Source organism: Lipophrys pholis, assembly GCF_963383615.2.
Source record: "Lipophrys pholis genome assembly, chromosome: 2".
Classification (NCBI taxonomy): domain Eukaryota; kingdom Metazoa; phylum Chordata; class Actinopteri; order Blenniiformes; family Blenniidae; genus Lipophrys; species Lipophrys pholis.
The window spans coordinates 37,854,523-37,876,044 of NC_137636.1; the positions used below are offsets into that span (position 1 = coordinate 37,854,523).

The following is a 21,522-nucleotide window of genomic DNA, read 5'->3' on the forward strand; positions in this document are numbered from 1 at the left end:
TCCGTAGATACAATATCCAACATGTCGTCGTGCAGCGACGGTGAGGAAGACTTTGTAACTTTCGGGACTCCTCTGGAGCCTCTGGAGGAAGGTGAGCTTCATGTTTGTGCTCATTATTTGCGGATTTTCTCCGCGTTTCTTCCCCTGCCTGTTAAACGTGAACATGAAGCCGCTGCCAGCCGCTTTAGCGCCTGCTTGTCGCAGCTAACGCTGCGATCCCGCTGCTATTCCGATTCGACGCTGCTAACCCGCTGCTAACCCGCTGCTCGCCCGCGGGTGACACTGTTAAACCACTGCTAGTCCGCTTTGACGCTGCTAACCCGCTGCTAACACTGTAGCCCGCTGGCGACGCTGCTAACCCGCTGCGGGACTTCATTCAGAAAATCTTCAGGATGTCATTCAGTTTGATGTATTTCCCACACGAGGAATCTTATTATCTCTCTCAGTATTCTTTGTTGTCAGAATTAAAATACCTTTTTGGTAAAAAAACAAAAAATCTTCCAAATATCAGCAAACTGCTTGTAAGACGCAGATTTGTTTTTATTTTGTTGGTCAAAATCTGAAACAATTTATTTCAATAAATGGATGAGTTTTGTATTTGTGGGTGTTTCTCTATCTTTAACTCCCTGTCTGTCTCTGTCTCTGTCTCTGTCTCTCTCCATTGTAGATGAGCCTCTCAGGAAGCCCCTCCCCCTCCATGAGCAGACAGTGAAGGACGAGCGCGGTCGGTACCAGAGGTTCCATGGAGCGTTTACCGGAGGTTTCTCTGCCGGTTACTTCAACACGGTGGGATCCAAAGAAGGTCACCATCCTCACACCTCCTCCGATTCCATTTCCTTCGCTCTTCTGTGATTGTTGACGGGTGGTGTCAAGGTGAGACCTCCTGTTGCCACGGTGATCTGTCAACCTGTGCTCTCATGGCTATAGGTTGGACCCCGTCAACCTTTGTGTCGTCACGGCAACAGAAGGCTGAGAAACATGCTGCCAGACCAGAAGACTTCATGGACGAGGAGGTAGGAAGGACAGAGTGGCAGGGGTCGGCCAGCGCAGCTCCGCCTGTTGTTCTTCTTGTTGCTGTTGTTGTTCTTGTTGATGTTGTTGATGTTGTTGTTGTTGATGTTGATGTTCTTGTGCTTGTTGATGATGTTCTTCTTGTTGATGTTGTTGTTATTGATGTGGTTGTTCTTGTGCTTGTTGATGTGTTTCTTCTTGTTGATGTTGTTGTTCTTGTGCTTGTTGATGTTGTTGATGTTGATGTTGTTGTGCTTGTTGATGTTGTTCTTCTTGTTGATGTTATTGATGTGGTTGTTGTGCTTGTTGATGTTGTTCTGCTTGTTGATGTTGTTATTGATGTGGTTGTTCTTGTTGATGTTGATGTTGTTGATGTGCTTGTTGATGATGTTCTTCTTGTTGATGTTGTTGTTGATTCTGTTGTTGTTGTCGCGGGGCATCAGGACTTTGGCGAGCACGGCATCGCTCCCTCAGACATCTGCAGGAGCGAGGAGTTCTCGTCGAGCCGCGGAGACGCAGCAGCAGAAAAGAAGAAGGCCGTGAGCTCGCAGGCCGCCCTGATCCCCGGAGACACTCTGCTGGAGGAGCTCATCGCCCCCGCCAGGTTACTATGGAGACGGACATGCTAGCAGCTGCTAAGTGGCATTGGAGGAAACTGACTGAGCGAGAGAAGAAATGAAGCCAACATATCATGAGCGGGCTCTTCCCTCTCCTCCAATGAAAACATGACATTTAGAATTATGGAGTGAAAGGTGCGTTTGATTTGTGTCTCAGGTTGACTGTTGGGGTGGAGCTGCTGAGGAGGATGGGCTGGAAGGAGGGTCAGGGTGTGGGACCCCGCGTGAAGAGGAAAGCTCGCCGACAGACCGCCGGTACAGTCGTGTGTGTGTGTGTGTGTGTGTGTGTGTGTGTGTGTGTGTGTGTGTGTGTGTGTTACTTTTATGGTTTTTGTTGTAGTGATGACTAGCTCCACCCACTTCATGACAAAGCCTAACCGAGTGGTTGGACAGCAGCAGGAGGTGTTGGCAGTGCTCTGGTTAATTTTCTGGTCTCTGAACTGGACCAAGCAGAGGTCTGTACTATGAAGCTGGATTTTCTCTTATCGAGGTAACTTCAGGATTAACTCTGGTTTTCTGTATGACGACGCTCACTAACTTCTCACCAGGATAAATCACCATGGTAACTGACGCTGAAAGTCTAACCTGCTCCAGAACAGGTTATGTTCTGGATAAGAGGGCAAAGCTCCGCCTCCTGACCAATCAGAGCTCTTGGAAAATGCCCCGCCCATTCTTAAATGATGGTGATTGGTGGGCAGGTTCAGCTCTGAGCTGCAGCAGAGAGGAGATGATAAATTAAATGGAACAATCTTTTTGACATAATAAAATAAATCCTGGTCTCTGAGGCTCTGAAGGAGGTTCTGGTTCTGGACTTGTTCCGGGTCTGTTTATCTCCACGAGGGTTGATCTGGAATAATGAGGTTCATGATCACACCTGACAGAACTGCAGAACCATGAATTTATGGAACGCAGAGCTACTTCTGTCGTCATGGTGATGAATTAATATTCCAACAGGAAACACAAGAGAAACTCGGCCTCAAAACAAGTGAATATATATAAACTAAAGGAAGATTCTGCTGGAATAAAGTCAAATTGATTGAATAACGGACGTGCGGTCCGTTTATATCACTGATAAATTAATATGGCATAATCTCACCAAGACACATTGTAAATATCCAAAATAAAGAATCAAAACAACCTCATCCCTCCCTCTCCTCCTCACGGGGTCTCATGCTGCTCTCAGGTGTGCCAGGTCCCCCCCCCCACACACACACACACACACACACACACACACACACCAGAGTGATTGACAGGCAGTGTTGGGAAAGTTCAGTTTCTACATGAACCAGTTCAAAGTTCAGTTCACAAATTTTAATATGAACTAGTTCAGTTCATAGTTCTAAATTCAAAGTTCCAAAAATGAAATAGTTCATAATTCTATTTTTTTAAATATGTTGCTGTGAGCTTTGGAGTTACGTGATGCACCTGAACTCATCACCCAGTATCAGCAGCATGAAGCTTGTTCACCCTTAAAAAGCCGAGTCATGGAGACAGAGTCTGAGGTAGAGCTGCTGTCTTCTATTTGTTTTTGTCGCGATGCTTCGCATTTTGATGACGTATGCGGCGGAGCCTCTCTGGTGGCTGCTGTTGCCAGATTGGCTGTTTTCCCCCTTCATGTTAAGGCCTGTTTACAGTGAGCCTTACTGGGTTTTCACTGGAAGGTTCAGAAATCTGGCAACTCTCTACAACAACATTAAACTGTGAGCGCCGCTCACTAACACCAGAATGAGCGCCGCTCACAGTGACGTCTTTGGTAAATGAAAAATTATCGAGCCTGGCAAACTTATCCAGCTCATTTTTAATTATCGTGCAATTAATTGATTTAATGATTATCGTGACAGGGTATGTGTGATTGGTCAGATGCGGCAAACTCCGCCCCTTTCATGTGAACGCACACACGTAGGTCTGTGTTGAACCAGCGAGTTGATAACCTGCTTCGTAGTAATGGTGATCAGGATTGCGCACGTCTGGATTAGTCAAACGGAGAGAGATCCTGGATATGTGTATCACGGTTCATAGTACAGGCCTCAGGTGTCACTGTGTTTGTCCTCCTCACAGATCCAGGACCTGGACGTCACAGCTCTGTGCTGCCCCCTGTTGGCTCGGAGGAATCGGAGGTCAGAGGTCACTGCCTCACATTCTGGAAATGTCATTTTAAAATTGTTCAAGTTACAGTGTGTGTGTGTGTGTGTGTGTGTGTGTGTGTGTGTGTGTGTGTGTGTGTGTGTGTGTGTGTGTGTGTGTGTGTGTGTGTGTGTGTGTGTGTGTGTGTGTGTGTGTGTGTGTGTGTGTGTGTGTGTGTGTGTGTGTGTGTGTGTGTGTGTGTGTGTGTGTGTGTGTGTGTGTGTGTGGTCTTCATCAGGAGGATGAGGAGGAGTTTACGCCTGAGAACGTGACCTTTGCCCCAAAAGATGTGACCCCGGTGGACTTCAGCCCCCGGCTGGGTCTTCAGGGTCTGGGGTACCAGGGTCTGGATCCGGGCCGGGCCTTGCTGGGCCCTGCGGCCCCCGAACACATCCAACTGTTCAGGCCGCAGGCGGAGGGGCGGAGCCTGTTCGGAGGTGCCGGCAGCACAGCCAGGAGAGGGGGTGTGGCTGGGCAGGTAAGGTCACCACAGACAGGTTGGGGAGGGGCGGGGGGGGGCAGTGGCTCTTACCCCACCTGCATCTGACCTTCGGCCTGCAGGCATTCGGGGTGGGCGCGCTGGAAGATGATGACGATGAAGAGGTTTACCACAGAGACTCCATGTCCCGGTACGACACTGAGCTGGGAGGGGAGGAGCCAGGAGACGGTCTGTACGGCTGGACCGCCCCTCAGCAGTACACCAAGAAGACAGGTGAGTGGGGGGGGGGGGGGTTCAGGAAGAGAGCAAGACTACGGGTGGGGGGGGTTTCAAGAAGAGAGCAAGACGACAGGTGAGGAAGATCAAGGAGAGGAGCATAAGACTAACTCCTTTAGCTGTGAGGCTCAGCGGACAGGAAGTGGAACTAGTGACTGGCGACTCTACACCTTTTGTCTTCCTTCATGAGACAACATGCTGAAGAGACCGTTTCCACGTCTTTCATTTCTTGAGCAGAAAGAAGCAGAGATGCTTCGTACGTTGGGAAAATCCTGGAAGGATTCACGTTGGCTCAGAAACCAACAGAGAAGGAGAAGGTCAGTAAAGATCTCATGACTCCGTCGTGCCTGAATCCATGATTACGACTCCCACTCATTTCCAGCCTGTTGTTTCCTACTCGTCGTTAACCTACTCGTCGTTAACCTACTCGGCGTTAACCTACTTGGCGTTAACCTACTTGTTGTTTTCTACTCGTCGTTAACCTACTCGGCGTTAACCTACTCGGCGTTAACCTACTTGTTGTTTTCTACTCGTCGTTAACCTACTCGTCGTTAACCTACTCGTCGTTAACCAACTCGTCCATTCCTACTCGTCGTTAACCTACTCGTCTTTTTCCTACTCGTCGTTAGCCTACTCATCGTTAACCTACACGTCGTTTTCTACTTGTCGTTAACCAACTCGTCTATTCCTACTCGTCGTTTTCCTACTCGTCATTTACCTATTCATCGTTAATCTACTCGTCACTAACCTACCCGTCGTTAACCTATCCGTCGTTAACCTACTTGTCGTTAGCCTACTCGTCGTTAGCCTATTCGTCGTTAATGTACTTGTCGTTAACCTACTCGTCCTTTCCTACTCGTTGTTAACCTACTCGTCGTTAACCAAGTCGCCCATTCCTACTCATTGTTAACCTACTTGTCGTTAACCAACTCGTCCATTCCCACTCGTCGTTAACCAACTCGTCGTTAACCAACTCGTCGTTTCCTATTCGTCGTTAACCTACTCATCGTTTTCTACTCATCGTTACCCTACTAGTCGCTAGCCTACTTGTCGTTTCCTACTCGTCGTTAACCTACTCATCATTTTCTACTCGTCGTTAACCTACTTGTCGTTAACCTACTCGGCGTTAACCTACTCGGCGTTAACCTACTCGGCGTTAACCAACTCGTCCATTCCTACTCGGCGTTAACCTGCTCGTCGTTTTCCTACTCTGTGTTTTCCTACTCGTCGTTAGACTACTCATCGTTAACCTACACGTCGTTTCCTACTTGTCGTTAGCCTACTCATCGTTAACCTACACGTCGTTTCCTACTTGTCGTTAACCAACTCGTCCATTCCTACTCGTCATTTACCTATTCGTCGTTAATCTACTTGTCGTTAGCCTACTCGTCGTTAACCTACACGTCGTTTCCTACTTGTCGTTAACCAACTCGTCCATTCCTACTCGTCGTTTGCTACTCGTCATTTACCTATTCGTCGTTAATCTACTCGTCATTAACCTACTCCTTGTTAGCCTACTCATCGTTAACCTACACGTCGTTTTCTACTTGTCGTTAACCAACTCGTCTATTCCTACTCGTCTTTTCCTACTCGTCATTTAAATATTCATCGTTAGCCTACCCGTCGTTAACCTACCTGTCGTTAACCTACCTGTCGTTAACCTACTTGTCGTTAGCCTACTCGTCGTTAGCCTATTCGTCGTTAATGTACTTGTCGTCAACCTACTCATCTTTTTCTACTCATCGTTAACCTACTAGTCGCTAGCCTACTCGTCGTTAACCTACTCATCGTTTTCTACTCGTTAACCTACTCGTCGTTTCCTATTCGTCGTTAACCTACTCGTCGTTAACCTATTTGTCATTAGACTACTTGTCGTTTCCTACTCATCGTTGACCTATTCATCCTTAACCTACTCATCGTTAGCCTACTAGTCGCTAGGCTACTTGTCGTTTCCTACTCGTCGTTAACCTTCTCATCGTTTTCTACTCGTCGTTAACCTACTTGTCGTTAACCTACTCCGCGTTTTCCTACTCCGCGTTTTCCTACTCCGCGTTAACCTACTCGGCATTAACCTACTCGTCGTTAACCAAGTCGTCCATTCCTACTCAGCGTTAACCTGCTCGTCGTTTTCCTACTCGGTGTTTTCCTACTCGTCGTTAGCATTCTCATCGTTAACCTACACGTCGTTTCCTACTTGTCGTTAACCAACTCGTCCAAATCCTACTCGTCATTTACCTATTTGTCGTTAATCTACTCGTCGTTGACCTACTCTTCGTTAACCTACCTGTCATTAACCTACTTGTCGTTAGACTACTCGTCGTTCCTTACTCCTCATTTCCTACTCGTCGTTAACCTATTCGTCGTTAATCTACTTGTCGTCAACCTACTCGTCGTTTCCTACTCGTTAACCTACTCGTCAGTAACCAACTCGTCCATTCCTACTCGGCGTTAACCTACTCTGCGTTTTCTTATTTGTCGTTAACCTACTCATCGTTTTCTACTCGTCGTTAATCTACTTGTCATCAACCTACTCGTCGTTTCCTACTCGTTAGTAACCAACTCGTCTATTCCTACTCGGCGTTAACCTACTCTGCGTTTTCTTACTTGTCGTTAACCTACTCATCGTTTTCTACTCGTCGTTAACCTACTCGTTGTTAAGCTACTCGGGGTTCCCTGAAGCAACTCTGCCTCTCTGCAGATTTTCCCCCCACCCGTTCTGCCCAGAGATTTCCGCCCAGTGCGTCGTCTCCGTCCATCACTGGACGTCTCGGCGCTGTCCTCGGTCAGCCTGGTGCTGGCTGAGGCCCTCCGGACATCCAGGGGCCACATGGTCACAGAGGAGCCCCAACAAGGAGGACGCCACCAGCTGGACTGTGGCCAGAGGAGGGCCATGCTGGGAGAGGACGTCCTGAAAGGTATTATTAAGGACAACGTCGCCCCCTACAGGCTGACCATAGGTTGACCCCTGGTTTCTTGGACCTAAGGAAAGTTACTCTGATGGTTCCTGGTCTCTGGATAGTTTTGTCTGTCGTAGTTGCCGGCCTCTGCCTTTGGGGGGCAGGTTTTAGTTTTCTGTCAGGTAGATTGATCCTGAGAGGTTTGATCTTTTCAGATAGCTCAGTGTTTGAAAGACCTAGTGAAGATCTGTTCTCTCAGGTCCTGCTTCAGTCCTGGACCTGCTGAGGCCTGAAGACCGACAGCGTCTGTGCAGCCTGCGAAACGCATCCAACCCCTCCTCCTCCAGACCCCAGGAAGCCCAGGTGCCGGTACCGGGGCCGGCACTGGTACCGGGGGAGCCGTCACCTTCCCACGGCATGCAGCAGCAGCAACAGGCGCTGGTGGCGTGGCATGGCGTCCACGAGTCGTCGCAGTCCTTCAGACCGTTTGACAAGAACCCAAGCAAACAGGCTCGATATGAGCTCTACCTGAACTGCCTGAAACAGGGACACCGAGGTAAATGGCTCCAGACAGCCACCAGCAAGACCAACCAGACCCAGACTCCGTCAACCCGTCTTGTTACCGGCCCCTGGCTGAGTCTTCAAGCCTCTCTGTCCCCAGACGCCCTGGACCAGAGTATGGACTCCTCCATGACGGAGTGGGAGCGCAGCCGGGAGCGAGACGAGTTCCTCCGGGCCTCCATCCTGTACCGGCCGTCCTCGTCCTCACTGTCGTCCCGCTTCACCCGAGCCAAGAAGGAGGACGACCAGGACATGGTGGAGGAGCGACGGGACCAGGAGGTGGGAGGACGGTGCCACACACACACACACACACACACACACACACACACACACACACACACACACACACACACACACACACACACAACATCCTGTCTGCTGTCTATTCGGTTGCCAGGGCGACGAGGATGAGAAACAGGCTGCTGTGAAGATGAAGATGTTCGGAGCGATGACCAGAGAAACATTCGAGTGGCATCCTGACAAACTGCTGTGCAAGAGGTTCAACGTCCCTGACCCGTTTCCAGGGTAACCAAAAACACACACAGACACACACGCCGTGTAATTACTGTACGTTTACTGTGTGTGTGTGTGTGTGTGTGTGTGTGTGTGTGTGTGTGTGTGTGTGTGTGTGTGTGTGTGTGTGTGTGTGTGTGTGTGTGTGTGTGTGTGTGTGTGTGTGTGTGTGTGTGTGTGTGTGTGTGTGTGTGTGTGTGTGTGTGTGTGTGTGTGTGTGTGTGTGTTCTCCAGGTCAGGGTTTGTTGGTCTTCCTAAAGTAAAAAGAGACAAATTTTCGGTCTTTAACTTTCTGACTATGAATGAAAACAAAGAAACAACCGGTGAGTTCAACTTCTTTGCTCCTCCTTAACTCCTCCCTCTACCTCTCCTCCCTAACTCCTCCCTAACTCCTCCCTCTACCTCTCCTCCCTAACTACTTCTTGTCTCCTCCTCCTCCTACTCTCCTCCCTAACTCCTCCCTCTTCCTCTCCTCCCTAACTCCTCCCTCTACCTCTCCTCCCTAACTCCTCCCTCTACCTCTCCTCCCTAACTACTTCCCGTGTCTCCTCCTCCTCCTCTCCTCCCTAACTACTTCCTGTGTCTCCTCCCTAACTCCTCCCTCTGCCTCTGTTCCTTCTCTCCTCCCTAACTCCTGCCTCTGCCTCTATTCCTTCTCTCCTCCCTAACTCCTGCCTCTACCTCTCCTCCCTAACTCCTCCCTCTGCCTCTCCTCCTCCTCTCCTCCCTAACTACTTCCTATGTCTCCTCCTCTCCTCCCTAACTCCTGCCTCTGCCTCTATTCCTCCTCTCCTCCCTAACTCCTGCCTCTGCGTCTCCTCAGCTCCTCTGAAACCTCCAGAGTCCTCGAAGAAGTCCAGGTGGGACGTTTCGGAGCAGAGGAACAACCAGCCGGCTGCGCCTCCTCCTGCTAGCAGCAGCCATCCGACCCCAAGCAACAAATCTGAGGTACAAAGTCCTCAAGATAAACTAGTGAGAGCTCCTCCCCTCCTCCTAAACAGAGTGGTACGCTGATCACTAAGTTCCAGCAGAACGGTTCCAGGCAGAGCTTCCTCACTGCTCTTCTTTTATGCTACATTTTACATCCACTGGTTCTGAGGCGGAGTTTCCTCCGTGTGAGTGTGTTTCCTGTTGGGATATGAATTCATCACCGTGACGACACGAGTAGTTCTGGTTCCATAAATTCATGTTTCTGCAGTTCTGTCAGGTGTGATCATGAACCTCATTATTCCAGATCAGCCCTCGTGGAGATAAACAGACCTGGAACAAGTCAAGAAAAAGATTTTATTATGTCAAAAAGATCGCTCTAAATGAATTTCTTATCTCTGCTGCAGCTCAGTGCTGAACCTGCCCACCAATCACCATCATTTAAAGGGGACATATCATGCTAAATCCACTTTTTTAGCCCTTAAATGCATTTTGTTGTATATTTAGAGTGTTTAGAAGTACAGAAAAGTTCAAAGTACTCTCTTCAGGTGCTCCGGTGATATCTTTATATTCTGTTTTGGTCATATTTTGCGATCGGTTTCGATTTTTCTATTCTCTATTACGTTTTTTGAACAATGACGTCACAGTATTCTCAGCGGAACTGCCAAATTAGGACATCGACATTTCGAGCAATCCGCCATTTTTGTTTCTCGCTGCGATTTTGTAGTCCAACCGAAGTTACGAGAGGATAAGTCGAAATGTTCGGTTGTTGGATGTAGTAACCCACAAGCTTCGTTACACCGTCTCCCAGCATCAGAACCTTTTCGAAGTGCCTGGTTGAGTTTTATTTTTCACAGAAATGTACCCACATCTGTGGGTAAGGTCATTTTTGTGTGCGCGAATCACTTTAAGGACGACTGCTTCAGCAACCTCCGCCAGTATAAAGAAGGATTTGCTGAAAGACTTCGTCTGATTGAGCGGTCAGTTCCTTCTATCTATGGAGACGACGAACAGAGCACTTCGGTAAGCTGTATATAACGCTAAAAAGTGTGATGATAAGACGTCCCTGTCATTGTTTTGTTAGCATTAGCAGTTGCACCGTCTTCATATGTTAGCACTGTGTGCTCGTTTTAGATTATAATGTAACTTCTGTGTTAAATAGTCGTTGTAATACAGGCAGTATTGTAGTAGTGGGCATGGATGGAGAAGTTAGTGTAAATATAGTAACACACCATTGCGTTACATCCATATGAAGACGTTGTTCTTCAGGTGCATCATCGTCATTTTCATCTCGCTCCGCCGGGTCCGACTCTGGCTCCAACATGTATGGCTGGATGGACAAATCTTCCCTTGTTGACATTTTGTAAATAATGTGTGAATATAAAGTTTCTGCGCCGCTAGATAATTGTATCTGTTCTATCAAACTACAAAGATGGCCGAACAGGGTGACGTTGAACCGAGTGTCACCTCTGCAACCTGGAGAGGAGGCGGGGTATGAAGTGTCTCATTTGCATTTGAAGAGACCGCCCCAAAACGAGTTGCTCTCAGAAGCACATCAGAAAAGGGGTTGAAAAGGGGCCTGTGGAGCTCTAATAATGAGGAATTCAGACCCAAGCATTGCAGTTTCGCGTTGTATAGACCACAACTGTATGATTTATATGTAAAAAGGAAGGATTTAAAAGCATGATATGTCTCCTTTAAGAATGGGAAGGCCATTTTCTAAGAGCTCTGATTGGTCAGGAGGCGGAGCTTTGCCCTCTTATCCAGAACATAACCTGCTCCGGAGCAGGTTAGACTTTCAGCATCAGTTACCATGGTGATTTATCCTGGTGAGAAGTGAGCGAGAGTCGTAGTACAGAAAACCAGAGTTAATCCTGAAGTTATCTGGATAAGAGAAAATCCAGCGTCGTAGTACAGACCTCTGAACCTTCAGCTTCTGTTTTCTTTTCACAGAACGAACCTGTAGACCAGCAGAAGTCCAACCAGGAGGAGCAGGAGAAGAACCAGAAGGAGGAGGAGGAGGAAGAGGAGGAGAGCAGGCCTCCAATGGATCTCTTTAAGGCCATCTTCGAAGGCTCCTCAGATGACCAGTCGTCTTCATCGGAGGAGGAGCAGGAAGAGGAGGAGGAGGAGGAAGGACGCACCAACACACAGCAGCTGAACCTCTTCAACATCACCTCCTCCTCCTCCGTCAGCTCCAGCAAGCTCTCAGGAGGTCTGAGTTAAGGTTCTGAGTTCAGGTTGTGGAGGTTTACCAAGTCGTTTGTTTTAACGAGTTTCTCCTCTAACAGCTGCTGCACCTCCTCGTACTCCCTCTGTGAAAGAGGAGGAGCTGGAGGAGTTTGGTCCCAAGCTCCCGCCTCCTTCAGCTGCTCCTGGTGAGTGTCGCTGTCTGGAAACGTCTCTTCAATGCTATGCTCACTGCTGACATGATTCTCCTGTTCAGTCAGAGGAGGTGCTACCATTAAGGAGGAGCAGGAGGCGCACAGCAGGAGGAGCAGAGAGAAGAAGCACAAGAACAAGAAGCAACACAAACACAAGAAAGAGAAAAAGGTAAAGGAATGGGAAGAGCAGTGAGAGGAGGAGGAGGAGGAGAAATGAGGAGGCGATGCTGCAGACTGTGTTCCTGTCTCCACGACATCGTTTTAGTTTGACCATTAACTCGCCGTTCAGAAGCCTGAAAAGGTTTCTTTTGAACGGGTTCCAGAGTAGAGGAATTTTAAAACGCTTTGACGTTTGGACGGACATGAGCTGACAGATAACCCCGCCTCCCTCTCTGTGATGTCACTTAATATGGCAGAAGATCTGCTGCAGGTGGAGCAGCAGATGCTGCTTTAATGAGGCCATATGGTGGATTTGTGTGGCAGAGCTACAGCACCACCTGTAGGCCTGGCTTATGTACTACATCATTTTGAGGAGTTTTATTGGTGTTGTGCCGACGGGTAACTTTAAGATCGACGGGGAGAAAACCGATTGTTTAGTCTGGTGAGCACAGGAAGTGACTCTGGAAGTTTGTCTGCAGAAAAAGAAACACAAGAAAAACAAACACAAAACCAAGCAGCCGAAGAGCAGCGAGGACGAGGAGGAGGTGTCCACGGAGGAGCTGCTCAGGAGGTGAGGAGGAGCACTTATCTGTTACCATGGCAACAGTTACACCATCTGTCACTTATTCCAAGTGTGTGTGTCTCTACAGGTTGAAGAGTGTCTCTTGATTGACTCCGAGGATCTTCATCTCTTCACTTTATCTGCTTCAAATAAAACATGTGGAATTAAAGAGTGTGTGTGTGTGTGTGTGTGTGTGTGTGTGTGTGTGTGTGTGTGTGTGTGTGTGTGTGTGTGTGTTATAACCTTGAGGCTGGATCTGACTCGGACATTTTTTATTCACATGTTTTTCTGTGCAGATTAAAACAATTTCTGTGAAATGAGTCATGAACGTGGAACTTTTCTCTGGTGACGTCATTTCAGAGTCTGCTGGACCGAGGTGTGTTTGTTTCGCCTTCAGAAGGTGCTCTGTCCTCAGGGTGCGTTTGTTTCGCCCTGCAGAGCATCTCTGTCCCCGAGGTGTGTTTGTTTCGCCTTCAGAAGGTGCTCTGCAGCAGGCAGTGGCAGCCGCAGCCAGCCGGACACTCGTCCTGTCTCCGGAACCAGTCCATCATGTGTCCCGTATGTCCTCCGTGTCCACAGCTCAGGCAGAAGTTGGATGAGCCTCGGACTGCCACGTGGCACACGGCGCACTGGAAGGTGAGACGCTTACAGACGGCGCACTGCGTCCCCCGAGCCTGACTGCGACAGTGGCAGCAGTACAGGCCGAACTCTGTGGAGAAAACAAACGTACCCCAACACTGTGGGATTACTGTGGCACAGGTCTTCATGTCACCTGTAGTGGGTGGGGACAGGCTCCGCCCCCGGTAACCTGTAAGAGTGTGAGGGGACTGTCGCGAACGTACCAATGCCTTTGTGCGGTTCTGGTGGACAGGAAGCGAACTTCAGCACGTCGGCGCGTTTGTCCCTCAGACCCCAACGGTACAGAATCTCTCCGTAACACTTCTTGAAGTCGTCAAACTGCAGCGTGTTTGTGGGATCCAGCAACCTGCGGAGGACGTCCAGGAGTCAGAGGTCAGGCTGCTTGGGGGCGGAGCCTCCACAGCGGCCACTTGGGGGCGGAGCCTCCTCACCTCTTGTTCATGTCGTGCTGGTCTCGCTCGTGCTCCCGGGGGTCAGTGTAAGCCTGGTTACCATAGCGATAGTCGTCAGGTGACGACTCCCCCCACGGGGTGGCGTGCTCCGAGTCTCGACCTGAGAACGACAGGAAGTGATGGCTCAGGTGACGGCTAAACGGAATGTTGGAGGCGGCGGCGTGCAGTCTGACCTGTGGTCCAGGTGGACGCGGTGGGACCCGAGTCCGAAGTGGTGGAGGAGCCCGAGGTGACGGAGCTGGAGGTGTAGCTGGGCTGGGAGCACAGAGGAGGCGGCGGCCAGTCAGACGAGAGCGTTCAGATGGTTAACACCGGTCTGCTGAAACTAACTCGCCCCGACAGGTTAACCAGGCAGAGCCGGACTAGAACTGGACTCACGTATCGAGAGTGGTCATCTGACTGTAGTGGTCCAAGCTGAGGACACACACACATCAGACAACTGCACACACACACACACACACACACACACACACACACACACACACACACACACACACACACACACACACACACACACACACACACACACACACACACACACGCTTCCAGCTTTCCAACAACACTGCGTCTCACAGAGTCTCCAGCAGGTGGCGTCCAAACGGATGTCTGGCCCACGGAGTCTCTGTGTCCGGGTCTGGATCTGGACTCAGGTCCTCACTGGTGGCTGCAGAGGCCAGAGCCCACACCTGCACACAGGTACACACACAGTATACACCTGCACACAGGTACACACACACACACAGAGGAGTGATGTCACACCTTGGCCACGTCTCTGCGTCCGACTGCGAGCGCCGCTGCTGCATTCTTCTGACACGTCTCCTGGACATCCTTCGTGTTGAGACTGAACCAGAAAAAGCAATACAGACCTTTACTCTCTCTCTGTGTGTGTGTGTGTGTCTCTGTCTGTCTGTCTGTCTGTCTGTCTGTCTGTCTGTCTGTCTGTCTTACATGTAGCCCTCTCCCAGACTCTTGTGCACTGGCAGCAGACAGGAAATGTCCTGGACGATCACCTTCCCGGCCAGTTTGATGGGACGGTTTCCGTAGTCTGGTCCTTCTCTCTTGGTCTTGAAGCGGCGCGATTTCTGACGGACGGAGGGATGGGGGGAGGAGAGAGAGGGGCAGGGGGAGGAGCCAGCCCACAGGGGAAAAGCACCACCTGATTAAAAGTGGTCTGGACCAAGTTCACACTGCGAGACGCTTTCGGGTTGTTTCATTCGGATCCCTAAACTTTCCCTCCTCCTCCACACAGACTCATTCTGCTCTGTCTAACAGATCTCGCCGTATGCCAAGGACTCGTTTTGGGTACCTTTTCACTGAAGACCATGGCTGACGTCGTAGGAAGACGAAGGTCTGTGAGTTGAGCTGACGATGTTTCAGTGAGTAACGTGCTGAGTTTAGAATCATGTTTTAGTGGTCTGCGTGGAAATATCCAAAATAAACCTCTTAGATTGGCTTCATATTGTTCAGGAGCCAGTTTCAGACCACCTCAGCGTCTTGGGTCGAATACTAATGGAGTTCCTTCGAACAGCCACACTGCGGATGCCGTCAGACGGGTGGATCCCTGCAGTGCCGGCTGCTCAGTAACACAACTCATCGGGGGGTGTTATTGGTCCATCGGACTGGACAAAGCCGAAGTGCAGGCCGGTCTGGAGTGGGTGATATTACATTAGCAATACTATGATCACAGTTTACGAGTATGCTTAGATACTGAAAATCTGACAGTTTAATTCTAACCAGGACATTCTGACCGTTCATTGCAGGATGAGGTTGTTCTGCTCTCAGCCTGACGTAGGATGGCAGAGCAGCAGAGATAGAACTCAGCTACTCTGGATAACAACATTAGACACATTCAGCTTTCATGACACACATTGATGAAGGACGTCTTTCGGTTGGCAACAGACGCCATGCCAAAATTTACTAATCCCACTGACTGTCAAGGTGTGGCCCCCACCCAGAAGGAAAATGTCGAACCACGGAAGTTGGACCCTCTGCTCGTACTCCTGCGTGAGATGTTCAGGGTCCACCGCTGCGCATTGCATATGACTATCTACTTTCTTTGCTAAATAAATGGTAAAACGTATCTTGCTGTCTTGAGACCCTTTTTAAACAACTAAGTATAAGATCAAAGGACCGGGAGGAACCAGAGGGATGGTAGGATGGGACAACAAGGAGCCTGGACTCAATGAGAGGCAAGGTCCCCTGGTCCAACATCTGGAAAGCAGACTTCCACTCTATCGGGTCTTACCAAGTCCAGCCAACCTTCTGGGGCAAAACAAGAACACCTTCCCGTCCCCAATGCCCAGGCCAGGGAGCCCTACAACTCCTCCTCAGCTTCTGCCTGAAAGCTCTTAGAGACGGGTGCCATTACCCGCGCCACCACCAGGTGGTGAGGGCAGCGGCTGACATCAGAGCCGCTGCCGTGAACAACAACAAGGGTCACCACAAGCCGAAGACCATCCAGTTCCATATACCCGGAGAGAATCCTGAGCAGAGTCTGGCCTCCTTGCCACGGACTGGCAACTATTAATGAAACTTAGGAACCAGTGGAGGTTCCCAGCTAGCATAACATCGATACCCTGTGGCCAGATATGATCCTTCTGTCAGGTTCCACCAAGCAGCTGATGTTTCTGGAGCTCACGGTGCTCTGGGAGGAGCACGTGGATGAGCCCAACAAGAAGAAGCCTGCCAGGTACCAGGAGCAGCTGAATGATTTCAGGAGGCCCGGTTGGAGAACCCGGGCTGAACCTCTGGAGGCAGAAAGCGGTGGAGTTGCAGGGTGGTCTACAAAGTGCATAAGCTGCTGGACCTCACCGGGGAGGCAAAGAGGAAGACCATCAGATCCGCTTCAGAAGCTGTAGAGAAAGCCACAAGGTGGATCTGGACCAAGAGGGCAGAGCCATGGTAAAACGCTGCTGGGACACAGCCTTGGGTCGGGTCCACCTCGGTCTGGTCGCCTGGGCGACGGTGCCAGAGGTTAAGAGACCTGAAACACCCGACGACCCCGGGTTCCTTCGCTGATGAGTCCCAGAGCTTCAAGAAGATGTTTCTTCCACCGGTTAATGTTTAATGTCAACAGACCTGACAACGAGACTGGAGGCTGGTCAGAACCTGTCCAGCCACATGGAGGCTAGAGTCAGGCTTTTGAAAATGATGCTTGATCAAAAGGATTACAAAAGCTAGAACCTGTTAGTCCCTGTTGGAACCTGTTAGTACCTGTTAGTACCCGTTAGAACCCAGACTCAGACAACCACTCACTGTATGTGTTGAACCCTTCACTGGGTACATTTGTTTTCCATACAGAAGAATGTGATGGTGCCGGGTGGCGTCGCAGTGTGAACGGGTTAGTTAAACCTGATTTGCCACTGACGAACGGGATTAAGGCAACGTAAAGATGGCAGGTTTACCTGAACACTGTAACACAGTCACAGGTTTACCTGAACAGGGTCACGGGTCAGTGGAGATTAGAAGCTGCAGCAGGTCAGTTCGTGTTCAGAGGAAACATCAGGCAGAACAGAACTGCCTCCATCCCATAATGACCCTGAACGACATGCTGACCAGAGGGCTGAGCAACCCGTCTGCTAACCCGTATTCAGACTGCTTTGGTCTGGGTTGGTTTTGTTTTAATCTGACAGGCTCATTGTTGACTTCCCTCCTGATCCAGGACAGAATTAAATTTTAGAAGTGAGACTTCTGACTTTACTCTTCCTGGAATACGTGTCAAACATCTGGAGGGCGTGTCCTCATTCTGTAGCCAATTAAAGTGTTTGAATGTAAAAGCCCCGCCTCTCCATTGTGACCACTACACAGCAACACTCAGTGTGATTCATATTTATTATTCCTGATTTCTTGAAGAAACGTCTTTCTTCAAACATCATGTTGATGTGAGAGAAGTTTCAAAAAGTTTTTCCTCCAGTTGAGGAGACTAACCTTCATTTAACCTCAGGAATCGAACCCATTTCCACCGTCGGAGCCTCAGAACACAAACTGTGGGCGGGTCTGTTAGTGATGAGGCAGCCAATCAGAGACATGCAGGTCAGCGGCGTTAAAACGACGTTAATACGACGCCGGAGAGCGACAGAGAAGAGAGCGAAGCTCTGATGGACGGAGAGAGCTCAGTACCGGCCAATCACGGAGCGTTTGGACAGACCAGCGGCGGCAGGCAGAGATTGGAAGCTTCTGATTGGAGAACAGTAAAAAGGAGGAGGGGCCCACAGCAGCATGGTGGGCAGATGATTGGTAGGAGAATAAAAACAAAAAAGGAAAGCCATCAAGAAGGTGGTCAATCAGAAAGAGAGAGACGTATGACAACCACAATCGACTCTTCTAACATCACCATGACAACCAGTGTAGTGAATGGCATACTGTAAAGTAACTAGTTAGAGTAACTTCACTTCTTTTATCACAGAAGAAATTAGTAGCTCATTACCCGAAGGAAAGTACTAACTGGACTTTCTGTTACTTTAGCATTAGCATTAGCATTATCCTGAACTGGTTTACTAATTGAATGAACTCTGAGAAGGAGCCTCGTTAATCTGAACACGTGTCCCACTTGACATAGCATTAGCATGTGATTAGCATGAGCATGAATCCACATGTGATTAGCATTAACATGCTAAAATACCATTAAACCCTAAAACTTTTCAGCATGTTAGATTATCTCAAGTGGAGTTTTCTGCTTCTCAGTAGTCCATTATTCTGCTGACATCAGATTATAGAGCATCTTCCTCCTAACCTCTAGAACCTAGAGTCTAGATTATAGAGCATCTTCCTCCTAACCTCCAGATTATAGAGCATCTTCCTCCCTCTTACTGATGTAAATTAAGTGTGTGTGTGTGTGTGTGTGTGTGTGTGTGTGTCTCACCCTCTCCTTGTAGTAGAAGGAGGAGATGGACACGGTGTCTTTATCGGAGCGAGTCGGACTGCCGCTGTACAGACGCAGAGTGCTCTGAGACTCGGAGCGCATCTTCATCGGAGTCAGAACCCCGCTGTGATAGGCTGAGAGGGCTGACAGGGACCTACACACACACACACACACACACACACACACACACACACACACACACACACACACACATCAAAGTCAGTCTGTTTTTGTGTGTGTGTGTGTGTGTGTGTGTGTGTGTGTGTGTGTGTGTGTGTGTGTGTGTGTGTGTGTGTGTGTGTGTGTGTGTGTGTGTGTGTGTGTGTGTGTGTGTCGTGGTACCTGGGTGTGGGCTCAGTGGAAGGAACCGAGCGGTGCATGGTAATTGGTCGAGTGAAGTACACCAAACAGCCGGTGCCACAGAATCGCGCTCCGGACGTCCGCGGGAATGGAATGTTAGCGTCCTGCAGGTGACACGTGTTTCAGACAGTGACATGTGTTTAAAACTTGTTTCAGATGTGTTTCAGACAGTGACACATGTTTCAGACAGTGACACGTGTTTCAGACAGTGACACGTGTTTCAGACAGTGACACGTGTTTCAGACGTGTTTCAGACAGTGACACGTGTTTCAGACAGTGACACGTGTTGATGACAGTCAACAGACAGTGACAGTGAGACATGTTTCAGACGTGTTTTAGACGTGCTTCAGACAGTGAGACATGTTTCAGACATGTTTCAGACAGTGACAGGTGTTGCTGACAGTCAACAGACAGTGACACGTGTTTCAGACAGTGAGACATGTTTCAGACAGTGACACGTGTTTCAGACTTGTTTCAGACGTGTTTCAGACAGTGACACATGTTTCAGACAGTGACACGTGTTTCAGATGTGTTTCAGACAGTGACACGTGTTGATGACAGTCAACAGACAGTGACAGTGAGACGTGTTTCAGACTTGTTTCAGACGTGTTTCAGACAATGACACATGTTTCAGACAGAGATACGTTTCAGACAGTGACACATGTTTCAGACAGTGACAGGTGTTTCGGCCGTGCTTCAGACAGTGACGTGTTTCAGACAACGACACGTGTTTCAGACAATGACACCTCTTTCAGACGTGTTTCAGACAGTGACACGTGTCCGAGACTCAGAGACGAGACTTGGGCCACGTAAACAAACATTACCTGATACGAGCCATAGGTGTTGGTGACTCGAGGGAAGGCCTGCAGGGCTGGAGTCACCGGGTTCGAGAGCACAAAGGGACCCGAGGCCGGACTCTCCTCCTGAGTCTGAGAGGAGACACAACACAGTCTGGATCAGGGTCAGGGTCAGGGTCAGGTTCAGGTTCAGGGTCTGGATCAAGATGGGGTTCCTCACCATGTCAGACTCCAGACAGGACACAAGCTGTCGGACACACGGTTCCAAACAGTTCTGGTTTCTCTTCACTTTCTGCAGTGACGTGTCTCTGAGGGTCTGGAAGAAGACACAGTCCTGATGTGTTCTGACATAACCCAGCTCTGGAGTCTAGTTGGACCCCAGTCTGTGTCTGAACAGGAACTAGTCTGACCCCGGTCTGTGTCTGAACAGTAACTAGTCTGACCCCAGTCTGTGTCTGACCCCGGTCTGTGTCTGAACAGGAACTAGTCTGACCCCAGTCTGTGTCTGACCCCGGTCTGTGTCTGAACAGGAACTAGTCTGACCCCGGTCTGTGTCTTAATATGAACTAGTCTGACCCCAGTCTGTGTCTGACCCCGGTCTGTGTCTGAACAGGAACTAGTCTGACCCCAGTCTGTGTCTGACCCCGGTCTGTGTCTGAACAGGAACTAGAGCAGGACTAGACAAACTGGATGCTACATGCTAACAGAAGACATGATGAACTAGACGCTACAGATTGAGGACACGATCGACGAGGACAGACTAGACGTTCAGGAACCTTCTGGATCTTGGTCTTCATGGCGGACGGGATGGTTGTCGGAGAGACGAATTGGAAGGTGGGCGGGGCGTTGTTGGGATACTGGGCGGGGAACTTGACCACCACCTGAACCTGAAGGCTGCCGAAGTGGGCGGAGACAATGCAGCTGTGGTTCATGGCATCCATCTGCAGACAGGAAGTGGTCATCAGTCAGAGCGAGTCCAGGACTGTGGCGCCTTATAATGTCTGCCCTCTAACTGACCCTCCATTAATCAACCCGCCATTAACCTACTCGTCTCTAACTGACCCGTCTCTAACTGAGCCGCCTCTAACTGACCTGTCTCTAACTGACCCGTCTCTAACTGACCCACCTAACTGACCCGTCCCTAATTGACCTGTTGAACTGATCCATCTCTAACTGACCCGTTTAACTGACCCGTCTCTAACTGACCCACCTAACTGATCCATTTCTAACTGACCCATCTGTAAGGGAACAAGATAATTTAATCCGCGATCACGGAGCCGCGGCTCTTGAGAGTACTGACCGCAGAATGAGGTCTGCATGAGGCAGCAGGGGGCACTCCGCTATGAGACGCTCCGCTATGAGACGCTCCGCTATGAGACGCTCCGCTATGAGGCGCTCCGCTATGAGACGCTCCACTATGAGGCGCTCCGCTATGAGACGCTCCACTATGAGACGCTCCGCTATGAGGCGCTCCGCTATGAGACGCTCCGCTATGAGGCGCTCCGCTATGAGGCGCTCCGCTATGAGGCGCTCCGCTATGAGACGCTCTGCTATGAGGCGCTCCACAGAAGTTCTTTATAATAAATACTTTTGGTTCATCAGCAACTAAAAAACAAACTACAAACTACTGTCAATGAAAGCTGGAGTTTATAGACATAAAATGAGCCTTTTAACGGTGAAAGAGAACTTTAATCAGAGTGTTTAGCTAGGTTACCATGGAAACAGTTTCAGAGCAGCGTTCTATCATTCTACACCTCCATTCCTCCATGTTGAAGCTTTTGATTCAGACACGTCCAAAAATAAAGTGAAAGGAGCAGAAATTCACTATGGAATGTTGGAATGGTGAAAAATAAGACCCAAACTCATTCATGTTATTATTATTATTATTATTATTATTTTCTCTATGTCCACTCTGGGGCTCCGGACTAAAACAAGACGGACGT

The 21,522-nt window shown here is 49.4% G+C and overlaps 2 protein-coding genes across 3 annotated transcripts in view; one reads left to right on the plus strand and one right to left on the minus strand.

The window, feature by feature from the left end:
- gpatch1 (G patch domain containing 1) lies at nt 1-12,803 on the plus strand. Of its 2 annotated transcripts, none has more exons than XM_080458020.1 (20): nt 1-91; nt 668-802; nt 928-1,013; nt 1,455-1,615; nt 1,786-1,883; nt 3,687-3,745; nt 3,991-4,230; nt 4,314-4,464; nt 4,705-4,784; nt 7,166-7,382; nt 7,624-7,920; nt 8,026-8,204; nt 8,323-8,450; nt 8,673-8,761; nt 9,262-9,386; nt 11,319-11,580; nt 11,657-11,743; nt 11,812-11,918; nt 12,388-12,479; nt 12,559-12,803. In XM_080458020.1, exons 1-20 carry the CDS (start codon nt 22-24, stop codon nt 12,575-12,577), a joined length of 2,682 nt encoding a protein of 893 aa, XP_080314146.1. In that variant the 5' UTR covers nt 1-21; the 3' UTR covers nt 12,578-12,803. The 2 variants fall into 2 exon arrangements, with proteins under 2 accessions (XP_080314146.1, XP_080314147.1); XM_080458021.1 differs by having other exon boundaries at nt 3,994-4,230.
- Nucleotides 12,727-21,522, minus strand: part of wdr59 (WD repeat domain 59) — a 19,224-nt gene continuing 10,428 nt past the window's right edge. The window contains 15 exon segments of the mRNA XM_080458022.1: nt 12,727-13,179; nt 13,313-13,455; nt 13,541-13,661; nt 13,735-13,858; nt 13,862-13,877; nt 13,940-13,975; nt 14,135-14,247; nt 14,321-14,402; nt 14,510-14,643; nt 17,681-17,737; nt 18,423-18,576; nt 18,765-18,886; nt 19,607-19,711; nt 19,800-19,895; nt 20,356-20,520. Of these exon segments, the coding sequence (XP_080314148.1) occupies nt 12,944-13,179; nt 13,313-13,455; nt 13,541-13,661; nt 13,735-13,858; nt 13,862-13,877; nt 13,940-13,975; nt 14,135-14,247; nt 14,321-14,402; nt 14,510-14,643; nt 17,681-17,737; nt 18,423-18,576; nt 18,765-18,886; nt 19,607-19,711; nt 19,800-19,895; nt 20,356-20,520 (1,704 nt within the window). The 3' untranslated portion in view covers nt 12,727-12,943.

Bases quoted from the DNA above. Each gene is read 5' to 3' on its own strand.
- gpatch1 (XM_080458020.1), top strand. From the start codon at position 22: ATGTCGTCGTGCAGCGACGGTGAGGAAGACTTTGTAACTTTCGGGACT. The intron at 8,451-8,672 runs GTAACCAAAAAC...TGTGTTCTCCAG, and splicing joins GTCCCTGACCCGTTTCCAGG to GTCAGGGTTTGTTGGTCTTC. The intron at 8,762-9,261 runs GTGAGTTCAACT...GCGTCTCCTCAG, and splicing joins TGAAAACAAAGAAACAACCG to CTCCTCTGAAACCTCCAGAG.